Source organism: Tenrec ecaudatus, chromosome 12, assembly GCF_050624435.1.
Source record: "Tenrec ecaudatus isolate mTenEca1 chromosome 12, mTenEca1.hap1, whole genome shotgun sequence".
NCBI lineage: Eukaryota > Metazoa > Chordata > Mammalia > Afrosoricida > Tenrecidae > Tenrec > Tenrec ecaudatus.
In genome coordinates this window covers 16,422,489-16,441,673 of record NC_134541.1, presented here as the reverse complement: position 1 = coordinate 16,441,673, position 19,185 = coordinate 16,422,489, and the positions used below count along the sequence as shown (strand labels likewise).

Genomic DNA, 19,185 nt, shown 5'->3' with positions numbered 1-19,185 from the left:
CCCCAGAAAGGACCCTGGAGTCCTGGCGCAGAGAGGGGACCAGCGGCGCGGGAGGGTGCAGTCTGCTGCAGTCCCTAGCTCTGAGATTTCTAGAGTCTCAGAAAGGTGGGGGGAAAGGTGGCTATGGGAGATTGGAGCCATATGACAGCCCCCGTCCGTCCGGGCTGCAGTATCTTCTTAAGGGCTCACTTGGTGCAATCGAGGTGGGGGCTTCCCCAAGGCTGCTTGAGGTTCAAGTCCAACCTGAAGTGTACCTCCCTCCTTCAGAGGTTCTTGGAGTTCCTGGTCAGGACGGGTATCTAAAGGACCCTATTTTCTCCCCTTCCCCCCTCCTCTGGGTGACCTAGGGGCGGCAGTGGGCTTCCCAGGATTGGGTAGAGGAGTCGTTCTAGTCGGCTCTGGAAGCTCCCCCAGAGAAACCTCAAGAATGGGGTCCCCGGGGCTGAGTCGCGGCGCGGTGGCGCGGACACTGCGGATTCGCTGCGGTGGGTGCGGAGATTCACTAGGAGTAGAGGGGCTCCGAGAGCAAACCCGGGCTCTGTGCCTGCTCTCCCCCGGCCTCCCCCTGCTCAGAGATCTTGGGGCCAGCCACCCCCTTGGGTTCCCTGACCACCCCCCCGCCGCCCCCCAGCGGTCTCAGCCATCCATCAAGGCTGTCAGCCGCCCCCACCCCCCACCCTCCATCAGCGCTGCATCCCCTGCGCACCAGCGCCTCCTGCTAGCTCGCTTGCCGGTCTAGGCTCAGCGCCTTCAAACGCTCCCCTGGGCATTGGCTGACCCTCTGGGGGAGACTCCCATAGACGCCTCTGGGGGTTGGAGGAAGGGCCCCAGAGCTGAAACAGAAGGGGTCTTCCAGGGGCTAGTAGCCTGAACAGAACTCTGAAGTCTTTTGGGTCCTGGGTCCGAGCTAGGGCCAAGTGCTGCTGGAGGTGGCTCTGGCCACCAGGGCCCCTGTTCCTTTGTCTTAGCCCCCACCTCACCCCCCAATCCTCTGTAGGACGAAGTGAAATACAGGACCCAGAACTACCAGCTGGCATCTCATCCATCTCCCCCGTGACCCTGGGGTCACCCCAACCCGCAGCCGCTTTGCTTGGAGGTGGAGGCGGTGGTGTGTGTTGGGGGAGGTTTTTTTTGTTTTGTTTTTTTTTTGGCAAAGTGGAGTCTGCGGCAACGCCAGGCATCCTGCCGCGGTGCCCAGGGAGCGAAGGGGGGTCAATTCCATCCGGGATCCCCTTCAGATGCCCCCACTTTGGGACCAGAGCTCAGCTTGAGAAATGATTTGGGGGGGGCACCCAGATTGTGGGGGTGGTCCAACCCCCACCCTGGTTTGTCTGCTCTGGGACTGGATGGAGCTTCCCAAGACCCACGGGCCTTTCTTTCTTGGTTGGGGGGGGGGTGTTCTCAGGAGGCTGAGAGAACATGCCTGTGGCTTAGGACTCCCTGCACCGGAGCCCAGCCCCTGACAGCCAGCTCCCAGACCCCGCTGTGGCCGGGACCACCTCTCTCTAGAGACCACCTCTCTCTAGATCCACAGTCCGGACTCGGCACTAGAATGGTCAGGACTTGGGTCTGGCGTCCTGGGCCCTAGAGAGGGAGAATCCAAGCGGGGCTTGAAGCTGGTGGGCTGTAGGGGCGCTAAGCACCACCTGAACTCTAGGGAAGAGGGGCCCTCTGATCCATAGCCCCCGGCGTCTCAGATCCTAGGTCTTGGGGGTGTATGAGAAGGAATGGCTCCTGACTTGGGGGACAGCTGCGGGAATGAGTCAGAGGGCTCCCGGAAGGAAAGACGATCGAGAACACAGTCTCCCAGGTCTCCGGGCCCCTTGGGGTCTGACGCCCCCACCCCACCCCCTGGAGTTGGTCTGGGGATTCCCCCCACACCCCACAGGTCGGGTCCCAAGCCCCAGGGGGGCCTCTTCAGTTAGCCGCCGGCCGTCGCAGCTTAATTGAAAGCTGATTCGGGCTGAGCGCTCCCAGGGGGCGGGGGCGGGGGCGGGGCGGGCTCAGCCTCCGTCTGGCCCGGCCCGCTCTGCGTTCCCGTCACCCCGACTCTGGGCTCCAGGGAATCAGGACAGTGCTCTCCTCGCCGCCCTGAGCCGTGAAGCGCTCCCCAAAGCTCCCCACCCCTCGCGACCTGGGCGCCCGGGGTCCAGCAAGGGGACCCAATCAGTCTTGGCAGACGAGGTGGGGAGCCTGGCGCCCGGCCCAGGCGGCGGGCGAAAAGGCTGGACCCGGGACGAGTCTCCTGAGCCGCCCCCTCCCCGGCGCTCAGCCCCGCGCCGGCCGCCTGGGCCAGAGTCTGGTTCCGCGCTGCGCGCGGCGTTACATAAGCTGCTGCGGGCGCGTGGCCGGCTCGGCGCTGCGCTTTCGGCCCGCGCGGTCGCCATGGAGACAGGCACGGGGCTGCCTGGCTGCTGGGTCTTTGGCCTGGACACCCCTCTTTTCCACTCCCCACAAGCCACGGGTCCCCGCGAAGGAGCAAAGGGTTAGGAGGGGGCGCGAAAGACACCGGTCGGTCGTTCTGGCCTCAAGAGCAGAGGACCCAGCCACGCAGCAGACAGGGCCCTCCATATTTCAGTGGAATGAGGGCAGTAGCATGGGGGGCTGGACTGGATGGGGCACAGTGTATTTTAATAAGGAGAAGCAGCAATACCAGCAACAGCCATGTTTATGCGCCAAGGCACCCCCATGTGTATTCCCTTTAATCCTCACAAGAACCCCACGAGTTTAGCCTGATTGCTACCCTTTTCCAAAGGACTAAACTGAGGCTTAGAGCCTTTAGGTCACTTGCCCAGCGTGAGGGCAGAGCCTTCTAGCGAATTTCTTCTCATCTCATCCCGCTATTAGGAAGCCCCCAGCTTGGTGTGGTGAGAAGGGAGATAGCTTGTCAGCCTTTAAATAGGGTGGGGAACTCACCCCTCTTATTTTTCCTCTCTTCTGTGCCCAGACAGCTCTTCTGTGATCTCAGGGGTCAGGAAGGGAATTTACCCCCAGTGACTTTCCCTGAGCGCGTATTAGGAGCTAGGTCCTACAACAAGGAGCTGAAGGGGAAGAGGGAGCTGTTGGTCCGTTCTTCCAGGAAGCAGGAGGAATTCCTGCCTTGATGAGGTGGAAGTGGTGGCAGGAGAGAGTTGGGGGTGGGTTTTTCCGGAGCAGATGAGGCATCACTTCCTCCCCATCTGTCATTCTGAGAGTGTGAGATCAGGCTTATAACCCAGGTAGAGGCCTGCCCTGGGGATGGACCCTAGGTGGAAGGTTTCCAGGAAGAAACAGGGATTTGGATAGATGGAGAGAGATGGAGAGGGGAGGGATTTCAGGAGATGCAGGATCCAGAGGACTCAGAGGACAGAGGGCTAGTCTTCACTTGGGGTTTGGTTCCTGAGGGTTTCTGCAGGATGCAGAGAATGGGATCCTGCATTGGATGGGACCGGTGGTGGCTGGAGTCAGGGTGATAACTCTGGAGCCTTCGCTCTCTCTGAAAAGACCCTCCTCTGTCGTCCAAGAGACTCTTGTGAGTAATCTCATTCAGGCCCAAGACTTTGCTTTCTTCTTGATTGCACCTCCTTCCTCTCTCCTGAGTCCCAGGCTGACCCATATACCCCTGTGGCCTCTGGGCATATCCACTTGAGCCCTCCAGTCCCTAAACCTCAGCCAAACCAAACATCTTCCCCATGGCAACCTCCTCCTCTTCCAGTCTCCCTGTCTAGCATCATCACCCACCTGTTCGACATGCGAGCACCCCCAGGTCTCATCGCAGACTGTTCCTCCCCTCCTGCTGTAAACATCTGGTGCAGAATCGGTGCTAAGAATTCTTGGGTCTGTCCATTGCCCTCCCATCACCAACCCTCACCTAGATTCCCAAAAATCTCCCACTGGCTTCTGCATTCTTCACCTCCAAGTCCAAGTAATTGCTTTAAAATCTAAGTCTGTTTGGGGGCACTTCTTTGCCCAGAATTCTTCAGTGACTTCCCATTGTCACTGACCTGACCTGCTCATCTGTTAAGGAGGATGCCTGCCGCCGGCTCCCCTTTTCACCTTCCCTTGTGGCTCCCCCATCATTCAACGCCAGAAAATGGCCCTTCCTCCGACTCTAGCCAGATCCAACTTCTTCCTCTTCCTCTAACCCATTGGGCTCCTGCTCACCTCTGGGCCACTGAACACAGTGTTCTGTCTGCCTGGAACCCTCTCCCGCCTCCCTCCCGTCTGGCTCTTACTCGGTCTCCACTCCACGCTTCCTCTGGGAAGCCTTCAGTGACCTCCCGAGCTGGGCTGAGTTCCTACAATCCCTGTTCATCTTTGATCACAACACTTACCTTCCGGAGATGGACAGTCCAGGTTACTGGCTCATCTTGCCTGCTCGCTCCTTAAAGCCAATGATGATGTCTGAGCCGGTTTTATCTCCCTGCACCCCGACTGGCATGTGATAACCCCCAAACCAATCAAGCAACCAACAAAGACACTGCTGTCGAGTGGATTCTGACTCATAGTGACCCTGTTGGACAGAGCAGAACCACTCCTGTGGGTTTCTGAGCCTGTGGCTCTAGGCTCCTCCTCCTCCCATGGAGAAGTAGACATCCAGTGAATTCATGGTGACTAAGGGGCTTAAGGGCTGTAGCAGGTCTCTGATGGTGGGAGTGACTTCTCCAAGAAGTGGAGTGTTCTTGGGGCCTTAATCTGAGGCTTCTCTCCCCCAGAGACTGGGCTTCTGCCTCGAATGGGAATGGCGATGACCTATAGAGGCTTCTCTGTCTCTGAAAGGACTCTGCCCTGTTGGGGGGTGGGGGCACGACAAAAGCACGTCCCCCCTTCAAAAAAATCAGGTTGGGACACTATGGTCAAGAAGGGGTCCGTGGAGAGTCTTGTACACAGGTCAATGACAAGAGTGAGGAGACACCCCAACCTTCATCAAACATCCATGCCAGGGCATGCACATATGCCATCAACCCCAAATCCTGCAAGGGAGCCCGCGTTAGCTCCATTTTCCCAACGTGCAAACTGAGGTTCAGAAGAGAGAGTGGCCACACAGCTGTGTGCCCAGGTGGACAGAGGCCAAGCAGCAGGTGCCAGACCCCTGACTCCACTACCTTCACAGGTGACAGCAACCCCAAGGAGAGCAGCCCCTTCATCAACAGCACGGACGCTGAGAAGGGCAAAGAGTATGACGGCAAAAACATGGCCCTGTTTGAGGTGGGCTGGCGGGTGTGGGGACCCCCCACACTCCATACTGCCCATCCATCAACTGCTCCCTCCCTTCCTAGGTGGCATCCCCCTCTCCCTTAGGTCCATCTTCTTCCTCTCTGAGTTTACTTCCTGTCTCCCCTAGGCCCTTCTTTGGAGGCCACCCACCTCACCCCCCATTTCCCAGCCCACTGACCCCTCCTCCTTCCCGATTTCATCCCCACATCAGGGAGTTTGCCTTCACTCATTTCATTTCTGTCCTCTACCATCCAGCTCCTCCGATCTCTCTGAACTCTCAGCCTCTTGATACTGTCTCTTCCCTCTGCAGGAGGAGATGGACACCAGCCCCATGGTGTCCTCCCTGCTCAGTGGCCTGGCCAACTACACCAACCTGCCCCAGGGAAGCAGGGAGCACGAAGAGGCAGAAAACAATGAGGGTGGAAAGAAGAAGCCGGTTCAGGTAGGGACCTTGTGGGGCAGAGAGGAGCAGGGAGGGGAGGGGAAATGGAGTCGATGGTAGGATGGATGGTGGAGGTCAAGGGATGGGAGTCAAGGGTTGGGTTAGGTCAGTGGATCTCAACCTTCCTAATGCTGTGACCCTTTAATATAGTTCCTCATGTTGTGGTGACCCCCCTACCCTAAACTTATTTCGGTTGCTACTTCATCACTGTCATTTTGCTACGGTTATGAATTGGGCAACCCCTGTGAAAGGGTCATTTGACCCCAAAGGGTTGCAATCCACAGGTTGAGAACCACTGGGCTAGAGGGTGGAAAGCGAAGGAAAGAGGAAGGGGTTTACGTGACAGAGGCAAGAAGGGTGGGGTATAAAAGTTGGAGGAGAGAAGGGAAGGGAGATAAGTATCCCAGGGGAGAGAGATGAAGCTATGGGGCTGGAGAGAGGAGGGTAGTGGGAGATGGGGAGTGAGGAGCTGGATCTGGGCCGCAGAGATCCACTCTGGCCTCTCCTCAGGCCCCGCGCATGGGCACCTTCATGGGCGTGTACCTACCGTGCCTGCAGAACATCTTTGGCGTCATCCTCTTCCTGCGACTCACCTGGGTGGTGGGCATTGCAGGCATCATGGAGTCCTTCTGCATGGTCTTCATCTGCTGCTCCTGCGTGAGTGACATCCCTCCCCTTTCCCACGCTTGACAGCTGGGGCTGGGCAGCGCCTGGGAGTGGGCAGAGTCCGGGGGCGGGTGCAAGAGACCAGAGCTTCTTATAGTACCCACTGCTTAGGGTCTCAGCGAATAGATTAGGTCTGACTGGTTCCTCCTGCATCTCATGGCACAGCCCTGTCCCTTCGGACTGTCAGCCAGGGTTCACCTAGGGGTGTGTGTGTGTGTGTGTGTGTGTGTGTGTGTGTGCACGCACACACACATGTGCGTGCATTCACGTACATTTGTAATTACACAAACAATGAAGGATCATTGCGTCATTCTTCATCAAGGAGAAAATAGGACTCTCCCATCATCTCGATCCAAGGCAACATTTGGGTAGGTCGAGACTCGCCAACAATGGGATGATGGGTCACAGACAACTTTACAACAGGATTCTTTCCATTCCCTCCCTAGAAAACCAAACCGAACCAAACCAAACCAAACCAAACCAAACCACTGGTCTTCTTGCTACAATCTGTTTCTCTCCTCTAACACTGGAGACCCCGGGCACGCGCAGTAACTGTGCTGACGGCTTCGTGTCCGTTTGATAGATATGGAAACGGAGGCTTAGGGCAGGGGAGTGATGCGGTCAGGTTGCACGCCTGGGACCTCTGGTCTGGAGTTCTCGGGTGCGGTGGGGTGTGCTTCTTCTGTGCGCATGGTGAATAAGAGGTTTGTTTTCTTGACAAGAAGGACTTGGCAGGAGTAGAGGTTGGAACAGGCCCAAGGAGGTGCTCAGAGAAGGGAACTTGTGGTTTGGCGGGTGTGTATAGGGTATAGGACTTGGCTCCCCCCCAGCCCCCGCTGCCCCCACCCAGCCCCCACCTCTGATATCTCTCCACAGACTATGCTCACAGCTATCTCCATGAGTGCGATCGCCACCAATGGTGTCGTGCCTGGTATGTGACTGGGGCTTCTGGGAGGTGGCTGGGCTGGAGGGGCAGGAGGGGGGCCTGGTGTTTGGAGGGGAGAAGGGTGGGACTATGCCCAGAGGACCTCAGAGAAAACATCGCAGATCTGGGAGCTGGTCTGTAAGTGCCTATGGGGTAGGTAGGGGCAGCCCTTTGGGGGAGGGCGGAGGGGAGCAGTGACTGGTGTTGAATAGAAGCAGGGCAGCCCTCTCCCCTTGGCCTGGGCCCTTCCTCTCTGCTATCTTGTTTTCTGAGCCATGACCTCTTTAGAGGAGTAATTAGCAACTTGGTAATTGGTGTCACAAAGCACAGGTGGGGTGGTTGGCTGGATCTTCCGCCAGGTCCCTCTCTAGGGCTGCAGCCTGTGAGGGCTTGAGAGGTGCCCCCCACCCCCCGAGTCAATGTAACAGCATCCAGGGCCCTCTTGCACCTCTCACTGATCCTAGCTTCTCTCTGCAGCGGGAGGCTCGTACTACATGATTTCCAGGTCTCTGGGCCCAGAGTTTGGGGGCGCCGTGGGCCTCTGCTTCTACCTGGGCACGACCTTTGCGGGGGCCATGTACATCTTGGGCACCATCGAGATCCTACTGGTGAGAGGGGCCGAGGAGGAGGGTGGGGTCCCCGTTCACCTGCGCTCCCTGGACACCTCCCCGAGGCCAGCCAGTCAGGGCCCAGAGGAGTCAGCAGTGGTTCTGCTCTGACAGCATCCGAGATCCAGTTGGGGAGACGAGAGGCAGTCGTTATGTAACCCCAGCACCTGCCAGTTTTCAGGCCCCCACGGGGCTCCCGGCAGAGTTGAAAGTGCTTTCCAGTTAGCATGCGGAAGGAACCCTGGTGTGGTCTGAGTGTCATGGCGCCCATGTTACAAAGGAGGCAGCTGACGCTCAGAGAGAGAAAGCGGTACGCTCAAGGTCACTCAGCCACCAAGTGGCAGAAGTGGTGGGTGAGAGTAAGAATCCCGGCCCAAGCCCTAGGAGGAAGAACATCATGCAAGAGCTACCTTTGATGCTCGCTTCCCATGTGCCAGGGGCCGTGTCCAGGGCACTCTGAGTGCTCGTGGTCTAGGGTGGATGGTGCAGAGAAGGGCGTAAGGGACTCCTGTCAAGAGATCCTTTCAGAGAGGTGACGATAGGAAGGGACCGACCACTTCTTAAGAAGCCAAGTGGCCGGGCAGCATTTGTAGGAGAGGGTCTCCAATCGTTGGAGCTGGGAGTGGAAATCCCTTGGCATAGAGAAAGTAGAGCCCGAAGTTAGCAAGCGTCTACTCTTTGTAGCCGCTTCCTGGGCCTGGAATCTTATAGTCTTTTCTTTTGTCTTCGTGACTCTCTCGGGAGTTTGAAGGATGTGTGGAAGGGACACAGCTCAGGCCTCTCTGATGCAAAAGCCAATGCTTTCCCACGACCCCTCGCAGTCTGAGAGAGCCAGGACAAAGAGAGCCTCTGGGAACAGAGGGATGCAGGGTCCTCAGGGTGGATGGGGAACCTGAGGCCCTAGAAGGCGAGCCATGAGAGAAGAGTTAGAGGGCTCTGTGAATTAAATAAATTAAGTATTTGGGGTGGCTGTTATTGAAAAATCAATTCTCTCTGTATAAAGCTCAAACAATATGGAAGCAGGAAGTCACCCACCCCCTCCGAGAAACTCGCCTAGATGCTTCAGTAGGTTTCCTCCCAGTGTGGGGTTTCCTAAGCAAGACGGCACCCTACCGTTGTAAGCTATAAACCAAAAAACTCCAACCTCACTGCAGCGCAGTCAGCTCCGCTCACCGCAGGACAGGGCAGAACGGCTGCTGTGAGTTTCTGAGGCTGTATCTCTTAATGGGAGTAGAAAGCCCATCTTTCTCCCATAACCACTAGCTAGCTTCCAGGGCTCGCTTGTAACCTATAACCATACCGTAAGTCATTCTCTCTTCACTAAATTACCTCTGTGGATATTCTTTATAAGTCTCAAACTGTTGTATGAATACCAACACAATCATTTAGTGCAACAGTTTAAGATCACGCAGATATATGCAACGAAGAAGGATTATGCCTCTTTTCACTGCTCAAGACAATTATTAAATGTTAGTCTAGCTTCACACACAGATACTTACATGTGTGTATTTACATGCACACTCTGTTTGAGAGACTGAGATTGTAAGACACCTTAAAAACAAACAACCTTCTCTCCTATATATAAAAAAAACAAACAACCTGTTTTTAAAAACGTGATATTAACGTGGTAACCTTTTTGAATCCGTCCACATAAATTTGGTTTCACCCTGTTAAAACAGCTCCCCATCAGAACGTGTTCACCGACTATGCTAAGAGTCCGACAACCAATGCATGTCCACGTTTCTATTAGAGAGGAAGGCACCCTCGTGGCACAGTGGGCTACTCGCTGAACTGCTAGCCACAAGGTCTGGGGTTGACACCTGCCGGCTCCGAGGGAGAAAGATGAGCCAACTACTCCCTCAAGATTTAAATCGTGGAAACCCAACTGGGGTCATCCGACCCTGTCCTAGAGCATTGCTTAGGGACTAGGTGGCAATAACTTTGAATTAGAAATAACCAAGGCAACAAATGATCATTATGAAGGACAATTGGTAATGAAATAATAGCTCTCGACATCTTGGTCACAGCACTCTAAATGTTGATTGCATATTAATCCCTTAAGTATTCCTCAATCATTGGATGTTACTCCCAGTCTTGCACTATTGCCATGGTGAGCATCTCCCCGCCCCCCAAAACCCTGCATGTAAGTCTATGATTTTCCTGGGATGATGCTCCGCTGGGCCTTGTGGGTCCCTTGTCTGACCTCCTTGCCCTTTCCTCACAGGCTTACCTCTTCCCAGCCATGGCCATCTTCAAGGCCGAGGATGCCAGCGGGGAGGCGGCAGCCATGCTGAACAACATGCGTGTGTACGGCACCTGTGTGCTCACCTGCATGGCCACCGTGGTGTTCGTGGGCGTCAAGTATGTCAACAAGTTTGCCCTTGTCTTCCTGGGTTGCGTCATCCTGTCCATCCTGGCGATCTATGCAGGCGTCATCAAGTCTGCCTTCGACCCACCCAGCTTCCCGTGAGTGCCACCCCGGGAGCCTTCTCCCGCCTTGACGAGTTCCGGGTCTTCCTGCCAGTCACTGCCAAAGCCCTCTCCCTGCTTCTGATTATCCCAGTGGTTGTGGGTCGGGAGAAATTTTTCTTGGAAGGAGAAATAGCTTCCAGGGTGGAATGTCTTTTCTGAGTGTGGGGACAGTTTCCCTTGTGAGAGTCAACAGGCAGAGTGGGCTTCCCAGGGTCTTCCTAAGTGGGGACAATTTGTGAAGGCGAGGACATTCTCTGGATGGGGACAACTCTCTGGGATGGGACAACTTTTCCTTGTTAGGCAGATTTTCTAGGATGGGGAGGGACACAAATGACGTGGCCCAGGGGCTCAGCATCCTCTGGCTTCTGCCTAGCTACCTAGGGCAAATTGCCCTCCAGCCCTTTGTCCAGGGATACTGCTTGACCACTGTCCATGGTGCTGGAGCATGGCATTGCCTTAAAACATTGGTTCCCATCCTGGGCTGCACAATAGAACCACCTGGGAGGAGCTATGAACAGACCCTGCAGCGTGGGCTACATCTCAGTTAAACCAGAGCTTCTGGAGGTGGGGCCCTGGCTGGGGTGCTTTTTCCAGGAGCCCCTGTGGGTTCTGCTGAGAAGCAGGGCAGGAATGGTAGGTCCGGTACCACTGTCCTCCCTTGCCTCTCTCCCTAGGATCTGTCTCCTGGGGAACCGCACCCTGTCTCACCATGGCTTTGATGTCTGCGCCAAGCTGGCTTGGGAAGGAAACGAGACAGTGACCACGAGGCTCTGGGGCCTTTTCTGCTCCTCTCGCTTGCTCAACGCCACCTGTGATGAGTACTTCACCCGAAACAATGTCACGGAGATCCAGGGCATTCCTGGTGCTGCCAGTGGCCTCATCAAAGGTCTGGGGGAGGGGAGCGGGCTGGACCGCAGGGCGTACAGCAGGGATTCTAGGTTAAGCGGTCAGGATTAAGGGGTTCTTCTAGGATGCCGTTCAATTTAACCAGCTTCAACTGAGCAGCTACTCCGGACGGGGTTCTGTCGTTAGCATCAGGGAGGGCTAGAGGTCAGTACGAGCCTTCAGATGGCTCACCACCTGGTGGGGCAGGAAGTCATTCCTTTACTAGTCTGCATGAAGCACCTACTAAGTGGTGCATAGCGCTGCGATGACCACTAGAAGCACAAGATAAAGAAGTCACCATCTTTGACCTTGAGCAGGTCTAGCGGCAGAGACAGATGTGTTAGCACATGCATTACGGTACCCATTGATGTGTACCCAAAGAGGACAGACTGCTACGGGCAGGGCATGCTCCTGTGTCCAGGACAGCAAGACAAGGCTTCCTGGGCTCACCTGAGGAGGGTTTTGAAGGACAAATAGGAGGTTTTTGCTTATCCTAAGGGAATCACCAACAGAAGAACAGCTTGTCCAAAAGCATGCAGAGATGGGAGAGTGTATTGTGTCCTTCCAACCGCACGTAATGTCTCATGACTGGGACACAAAGGACAAAGGAAAGAGAGGCAGGGCTGAGGTTGGGAAAGCTGGCAGGAGTCAGGTGGCGGCCCTGCAAGCTTTGTTGAAGAGATGGGGCTGTGCTCAGGCCCGGGAGGGGTCACCAAAGCACTTTGAGTAAGGGAGGGGCCTGTGTCCGAGCTTCACTTCTGAAGAGTCCCTCGGGCCGCTAGTGCAGGTGGGTTAGAAGGTGAGATGAGTGAAGCAGGGAGGCCAGGTGGAGCTGATGCTGTCAGCCCAGCGGAGACACATGATGCTTATCTGAACCAGAGTGGTGGGGCTATGTTTGGGAGAGGGAGCTGTGGTCCTCACCTGCAGGTAACCCCACCTCAGGGGACATGGGGAGCCACAGGTGAAGGGGGAAGAGGTCAGAGGGCTCAACATCCCACAGGCCCAGGACTGCCTCCACCACCCAGAGCCACCCGGCCTCATGGATCAGTTTTGCCAAGATGGAAATCGCCGGAATGGAGGGAAGGCGTAGATCTGAGAAATACATATGAGAGATAGCTTTTATCCTGAGAGATGCGGGGAAAGGGCCCATTGAGGGTGGTGCCAGGATTTCAGAATTGGTGGGAGTGCCGTTTGCTGAGCTAAGGGCCTGTGTAAGGAGTAGGTGGTGCGGGTCAGTTGGGGGCATGCACAGTCAGTCTGGCATGGGTGTTCTGTGCCTCTTGGCCCACTAGGCTGAGCTCTTGGAGGGCGGGGGTGGGCTGGAACTCATTCATGAGACCCTGGCAGGCCCCAAACAGGCACCTTGGAAAAGTTGATGGAAATCAACTGGAGCCAATGTTGGGGAGTGAGACGCTGGGCCCATTTTTGGCTTTTCAGTTTATGTGGTAAAAGATGTTTAACATCAGATCTCCAACATTAACCGTTTTAAGTGTACAGCTCGGTGACATCAATGGCATTCATGGCATCGTGCAACGGTCACCACTGTCTTCTTGCTAAAGCTCCTGCCACCATTCTTCCCCGCCCCCCCCCCCAGTCCCTGGTGACGCCCAATCTCCAGTTTGCATATACGTGTCCAGCGATCGCATATTGGTGGGATCATACAATAACCGTGCCGGTGTGTCTGGCTTATTTCCCTCCATGCATCTTTTCGAGGTTTATTCATGTTGGAGCACATGTTAGGTGGTATCCCTTTTTTTAATGGTTGGTCATTAACATTTGGTCTAAGTCTTCCTCGTACTCAGTGATGGTGAGGTGGGTTATGCATTGGGTCGCTAAGCTCAAGGTTAGAAGTTCAAACCCACCAGCCACCCCCTGGGAGAAAGATGAGCCTTTCTGCTCCCATAAAGGTTTATAGCCCCAGAGACCCACCAAGGGCAGTTTAACCCTGTCCCATGGGGTTGCCATGAGTCAGAATGGGCTCGCTGGCAGGGAGTTTTGGAGATTACAACATCTCACCGTGTGGGTAGATCATGTTTTGTTTTTTCATTCCTTTGTTGTTGACCCTCACTTTCCGACTGTGCAAGCTTCTGTCCCTGAGATCCAGACCGCTGACGCTGGCCCTTGCCCTGAGCCTCTCCTGTTCCCCACAGAGAACCTCTGGAGCTCCTACCTGACCAAGGGGGTGATTGTGGAGAGGCGGGGCATGGCCTCGGCGGGCCTGGCCGAGGGCACTCCTGTTGACATGGACCAGCCCTATGTCTTCAGTGATATGACCTCCTACTTCACGCTGCTGGTTGGCATCTACTTCCCCTCAGTCACAGGTAAAGGGGAGAGCCGGGAGGGCGGAGTCAGGATGGGGGTGGGGCGTGGAGAAGCAGTTGGGTGGAGAGTGGAGTTGGCTCCACTGGGATTTCTCTAGACTGACAACAGCAGACATAGATGCCAACTGTGCAGGTTGCACCCCCACACCCACCCGTGGGGCAGATGAGAGACGTAGGGCCAAGAGACCAGTGAACCCCCAGTGTCTCCCTCCATGCCTGCACGCAGTCCTGGGTCTCCTTCCCTCGGGCTGGCTCCGGCTCCCACATCCCTGCTCCTGCTTCATTTCCCCTCTGTTCCCAGGGATCATGGCTGGCTCCAACCGCTCTGGGGACCTGCGGGATGCCCAGAAATCCATCCCCACAGGCACCATTCTGGCAATCGCCACCACCTCGGCTGTGTGTATCCTGTCCTGCTGTGGGGACCGCTGGCGGCAGGGGTGGGGTGGGGGGAGCGCTGCGTGACCCCACTGGGTCAGGAGGGGAGGAGAAGGGGGAGAGTGTGCCTGTGGATTTTCCTTCACCTCGAGCTGCAGACATCAGCTCGGTTGTTCTTTTCGGAGCCTGCATCGAGGGTGTTGTCTTGCGGGACAAGTGAGTACAGGAACCAAGGCTGGTCCTGTTTTAGAGGGGCAGTGGGCATGGCGGGCCCAGGAGGGGATGCTGGAGTTTGCGCCAGGGCCTTGTGGAGGAAGGCCACAGGGGGCTGGAGCTGAAAGGACCCTGGGTACCAGCAGGTGTAAGATAAGCGAGAAGATCAGTGGGCTAGGCCATTCCCTGCTTGAGGCCCTATGGGGAGCTTCATATTTTTCACAAAGTTCTGATTCTCTGGTTCTGCAAGCCAGGCCTTCAGGACCTGGTGTCCAGCATCCTGTCCCCTGCAACCCACCTTGCAGAAGACAGGATGTTGCCGGTGGAAACGCACTTCCGTGATAGGAATCTTGGGTGGTGCACAGGGTGATTAGTCATTTCGAACCCAGCAGAGGCACCTAGGGAGAAACACCTGGCAATCTACTTCGAAAAGGTCACAGCCTTTAAACCACTTCTGTTCAGATGCATGTGGGGGTGCCAGGAGTGAGGATGGACTCGTGGGGGCCCTGGTGTCCTCCTCTCCCTCCACTGATCTGACCTCACTCAAGCCTAGACCTCCCACGAGTTTGAAGGGCACCTGACAGGTCACCTGGCACATGTCTCCCTCCCATTCTTGAAGTCCTTCATCAAGGGCCCATTCGCACCTACTTCTGCAGGCCTCGTAGAGCCCTGCTGGCGTAGTGGTTATGCGTGGGGCCGGTAACCGCAAGGTTGGCAGTTCAAAACCACCAGCTGCTCCTCAGGAGCAAGACGAGGCTTTCTACTCTCCCGAAGAGTTACAGTCTCAGAAACCCACAGGGGCAGTTCTACCCTGTCCTACGGGGTCATTATGAGTTGGCATCAACTCAGTGGCAGTGAGTTTCGTTTTGGGTTTGCTGTTTGCAATCCTCCAAAGACAAGGCTCTCCCTCTACCTGCCGAGACAGCTTCTTCCATTTAAAAGCCGTGTCACTGTTAGGGCAATCTGTCCTTGGGCTCTCACACCATCACTGCACTTCTCAGACAGAGCCATCGCACTTCTGGGAGCCTGGCCACTGGCTACGAGGTCCAGATGCTGGGCTCGGTAGTTTACATGTGTCCCCTAGGGCCCATCATGCCAGGCAGGGCTGTGATGATCCCCATTTACAGCCTACAAGCACAGGCTGCACAAGGTAACCCAGACCTGGCACGGTTGGAGCTTGGTCTTTCCCCTCAGAGCCTCTCCCCTGCAGATCTGGGGGACCATGGGAGTGTGTGTGCGTAGAGCCTCTCCCCTGCAGAGCCGGGGGATTGTACATGTGTGTGTACAATCGCTCTTATACTGGTGGGGGAAAACCTCCCTGGAAATCCAGGTGGTGTTGCCCCCTGGGCACTCCATCCCTCTGCTGCTTCCTTCCAGGTTTGGTGAAGCTGTGAATGGCAATCTGGTGGTGGGGACACTGGCCTGGCCATCGCCGTGGGTCATTGTCATTGGATCTTTCTTCTCCACCTGCGGGGCTGGGCTGCAGAGCCTCACAGGGGCTCCCCGCCTGCTGCAGGCCATCTCCCGGGACGGTATAGTTCCCTTCCTACAGGTAAATGTAGGATAAGAGCCCCTGAGGGTAGAGAGGAGGGCAGTCTACCCCCAGCAGCCTAGCCACCCAGGGTCCTTCCTGCCTAGAGAGGGCAAGGCTGGCCCAAGGCCACACAGTGAGCAGTGTCTCCTAGTGCCTCCTGTGCCATAAGGTTGGGTGCGGGGAGATGGATGGGCCCAGGAGGAGATTCCATCCACAACCAGCACCATGGCTCTAGGCAGAGCTGTCTGCTCTTAGCGGGAGCTGGCAGTCCTTTGGCCCACCAGCTGGGCAGGGACTTCAGGAGACAGGCAAAGGTCAGGAAGAGGGTAGATCTCTCCATGGTGCTGAAAATCAGCAGCCAAGCTATATGGCGCACTCTGTCAAGGCCAGGCGCTGGCTTCCTGATAGCTCTCTCCCATCTGTCCATTGGAGCTTTGTCTCCTCATCAGGGGGCACTTGACCTTCATTGCACAGGGTGGGGGCAATGTCAGGGTGGGCGAGAACCTGGGAGACCCCCAGCCCGCCTGCTGCCCTGGGTGCCCCTGGAGCAGTGGTTCTCAACCTTCTCAATGCCGCAACCCTTTCATGCAGTTCATGTTGTGGTGACCCCCCACCCATAAAATCATTTCCGTTGTGACTTCATAACTGTAATTTTGCTACTGCTATGAATCAGGAAACCCCTGTGAAATGGTCGTTCAACCCCCAAAGGGGTCACGACCCACAGGTTGAGAACTGCTGCCCTGGAGGATGGGGAGTCCAGTCTCTTGTCCCCCTCTCTCACTAGTTAGTGGGTTTCTGTCTCTACTCTACTGGTTCCCCAGGCTGGAGGAGAGAGACAAGAAGTCCCGAGGGGGGGCTCAGGGCCCCATTCTTGTCTCTCTGCCCCAGGTCTTCGGTCACGGCAAAGCCAATGGAGAGCCAACCTGGGCCCTGCTGCTGACTGCCTGCATCTGCGAAATTGGCATTCTGATTGCCTCCCTGGACGAGGTTGCCCCCATCCTCTCTATGTGCGTGTCCAGCCTCCGGCTCTCCCCGCTCCCAGCCGTGTCCTCCCCCCAGTGACCCTGGATGACCTGCCCCAGCCCCCATGGTTACAGACACCACCCTTGGCGCTCTAGCTTCATCCCGCATGTACAGGGGGGGCTGGGGGTGCACATGGCTCTTGAACTCTTCCTATGCGTGAGGACAGGACTGGCCCTCTCCTCCCTCCCCTTCCATCCTCTCTGTCTCTCTGCCTCTCGGCCTCCTCTCACATCTCCCGGGGCCTCTCTGGGCTCTAGGTTCTTCCTGATGTGCTACATGTTCGTGAACCTGGCCTGTGCAGTGCAGACGCTGCTGCGAACGCCCAACTGGAGGCCCCGATTCCGCTACTACCACTGGTGGGTGTCCCTCCCCCGAGACCGGCTGTCCCCTCCTCTCCACTCCAATCCCCACACACACCCCCGGCCCAGCCTCTCAGGTCTAAAGACCTCACCCTAGAATAGGACATTCTCTTTTCTTCCGCATTGGTGTCCAGCTAGCATGAGGAGGGCCTGGGGAGGGTCTCCTGGGAGCCATAGGATAGGGCAACGCCACACCATCCGAAACAAGAACCTTAGTGTAGGCTCTCTGCACAAGGCTCAACATCTGAGCAAGTCCTTATACAGAGCGTGGCGGGTAGAAGCCAGCTGGTCCAGGTTCACATCCTGCTGCTGCACTTCATGGTGGTGAAGAGTTTGGACCTCAGTCTCCTGAGCTGTGAAATGGGCACGGTTTCGTGAACCGTGGAGTGCCTGGCGCGTGGAAGAGGTTCATTAGACGGAGACCATGACTCCCATCGTTTTACTTCCTAGCTCTTCATCCTCACAATGGCCTGTGCAAAGTGAGGGGGGCGGGGCGGGTGGGGAGGGAGGGGGGCAGGAATGATCACGCTTCTCTTACAAAGAAGGAAACGGAGGCTCAAAGAGGGAAAGGGACTGGCCCAAGGCATCCCGGCAGGACGATTACAGGACTCGACTGGAACCCAGGCTTCCTGACTCCCATCCCAATACCCCTTCTGCTTTGTCAGTGGTCTCTGACTGGGGCTCCCGGCCTACGGCTTTTCCCCCAAGATCCCTGCCTCAGAACCCACCTGGCCAGGGCTCCCTCTCAGGGTCTAAGATTCTGAGACTTGGCAGAGGGGTGACTCCAGGCCCTGTGTGCCCATGGTGATGCCTCGTCTGTGGTCACCCATTCACCCAAAAGGTTCTCATATTCCCCTTGGTGCTCAGGAGTTGTAAATTCCTTGTTTGGTGGTGGCCTCCCAGGTCTGATCCAGATCTGGCCCCATTTAGCACTCACTGCCCCGGTCCCAGCTACAATCCCCCCAGGACTCAGAGGCTGCCCGCCCTCCTGTTGTCCAGGACACTCTCCTTCCTGGGCATGAGCCTCTGTCTGGCCTTGATGTTCATCTGCTCCTGGTATTACGCCCTGGTGGCCATGGTCATTGCTGGCCTCATCTACAAGTACATTGAGTACCGGGGGTAAGTGCGAGTAGGGGGACTGGTGCTTTGGGCCGGGGCTTGGAGATGAGGCAAGGGTTGCAGGCTGGTGGCATGGAGTGGAGGGAAAGGAATGCTCTGGGACTGGGTGGGGAGATGGGAACGGAGGGAGCACTGAGACCTTGAGAAATGGACGGGGGCCGTAAGAGGGGGGATTTGGGGAAGGCTCTCCAAAGAAACTGAGCCCAAGTTGAGCTGGGTCATGTGGCAGATGCAACTCACATGTCCTTTCTGAGCCTGAGATCAGTGGCTCTGTCTGGAGATAAGTGGGGCTGCCAGGTCAGGGGGTCTGCTGGTCACCCCTGGCTTTCACGTGACCCCGCTCCTGGCCCCCAGGGCGGAGAAAGAGTGGGGCGACGGGATCCGCGGCCTGTCGCTCAGCGCTGCCCGCTATGCCCTTCTGCGCCTGGAGGAAGGGCCCCCGCACACCAAGAACTGGAGGTGAGTGACGGCACGAGTGCCCGTGGGGGACTCAGCAAGGAGGTGAGCGGGGCGCAGGCCACATCCACCCTAGGGCTTTGTTCTGGTGTGAGGCTCCTTGATACTGGTTCTTTTCTTTCCTGTCTTTTCCATGGAAACCCAGCCTTGTCCGCATCCTTCTCACCTCCTACACCCAAGGTTGAGCTGAGTTCCAGACATTTGTTTTCCCACTCCAGCCTCCTGACTGTCCATTCACCACCACCACCACCACCCATCCATCAACTCCTTCCATCCACCCATATGTTGATCTTTCCACCCTTCTAGCCATTCCTTCCTTCCATCCCTCCATTGATCCGTTCATCCTCCTACCCATCCGTCCATTGATTCCTTCCTTCCATCCACACCTACACATCCACGCATCCATCCATCCTATCACTTGTCTAAAAAATTGTATGAATGCATGATGTGTGTCTCCAGGAATGCAGTGAGCTCACAGAAGGCACACACAGGGGCAGATAGATCTAGTGTCACGTAGCACTCTCTCTAAGAGAGGAAATCTACTTCACTTCAAGAATTCCACAGGCTCATGGGCATCTCTAGGTTAATAAA

At 56.3% G+C, this 19,185-nt stretch overlaps 1 protein-coding gene across 2 annotated transcripts in view; it reads left to right on the top strand.

Annotated features, from left to right (window-relative positions):
* Window positions 1-19,185, top strand: part of SLC12A5 (solute carrier family 12 member 5) — a 37,004-nt gene that overhangs the window by 7,825 nt on the left and 9,994 nt on the right. For both annotated transcript variants that reach the window (XM_075527753.1, XM_075527754.1), the window contains exons 2-16: window positions 5,093-5,187; window positions 5,507-5,638; window positions 6,149-6,295; window positions 7,181-7,235; window positions 7,707-7,837; window positions 10,062-10,303; window positions 10,984-11,195; window positions 13,345-13,515; window positions 13,817-13,915; window positions 14,049-14,106; window positions 15,481-15,655; window positions 16,526-16,644; window positions 16,918-17,016; window positions 18,019-18,138; window positions 18,493-18,597. In XM_075527753.1, coding sequence (XP_075383868.1) covers window positions 5,093-5,187; window positions 5,507-5,638; window positions 6,149-6,295; window positions 7,181-7,235; window positions 7,707-7,837; window positions 10,062-10,303; window positions 10,984-11,195; window positions 13,345-13,515; window positions 13,817-13,915; window positions 14,049-14,106; window positions 15,481-15,655; window positions 16,526-16,644; window positions 16,918-17,016; window positions 18,019-18,138; window positions 18,493-18,597 — 1,960 coding nt within the window. The remainder of the gene's footprint in view (window positions 1-5,092; window positions 5,188-5,506; window positions 5,639-6,148; window positions 6,296-7,180; window positions 7,236-7,706; window positions 7,838-10,061; window positions 10,304-10,983; window positions 11,196-13,344; window positions 13,516-13,816; window positions 13,916-14,048; window positions 14,107-15,480; window positions 15,656-16,525; window positions 16,645-16,917; window positions 17,017-18,018; window positions 18,139-18,492; window positions 18,598-19,185) is intronic.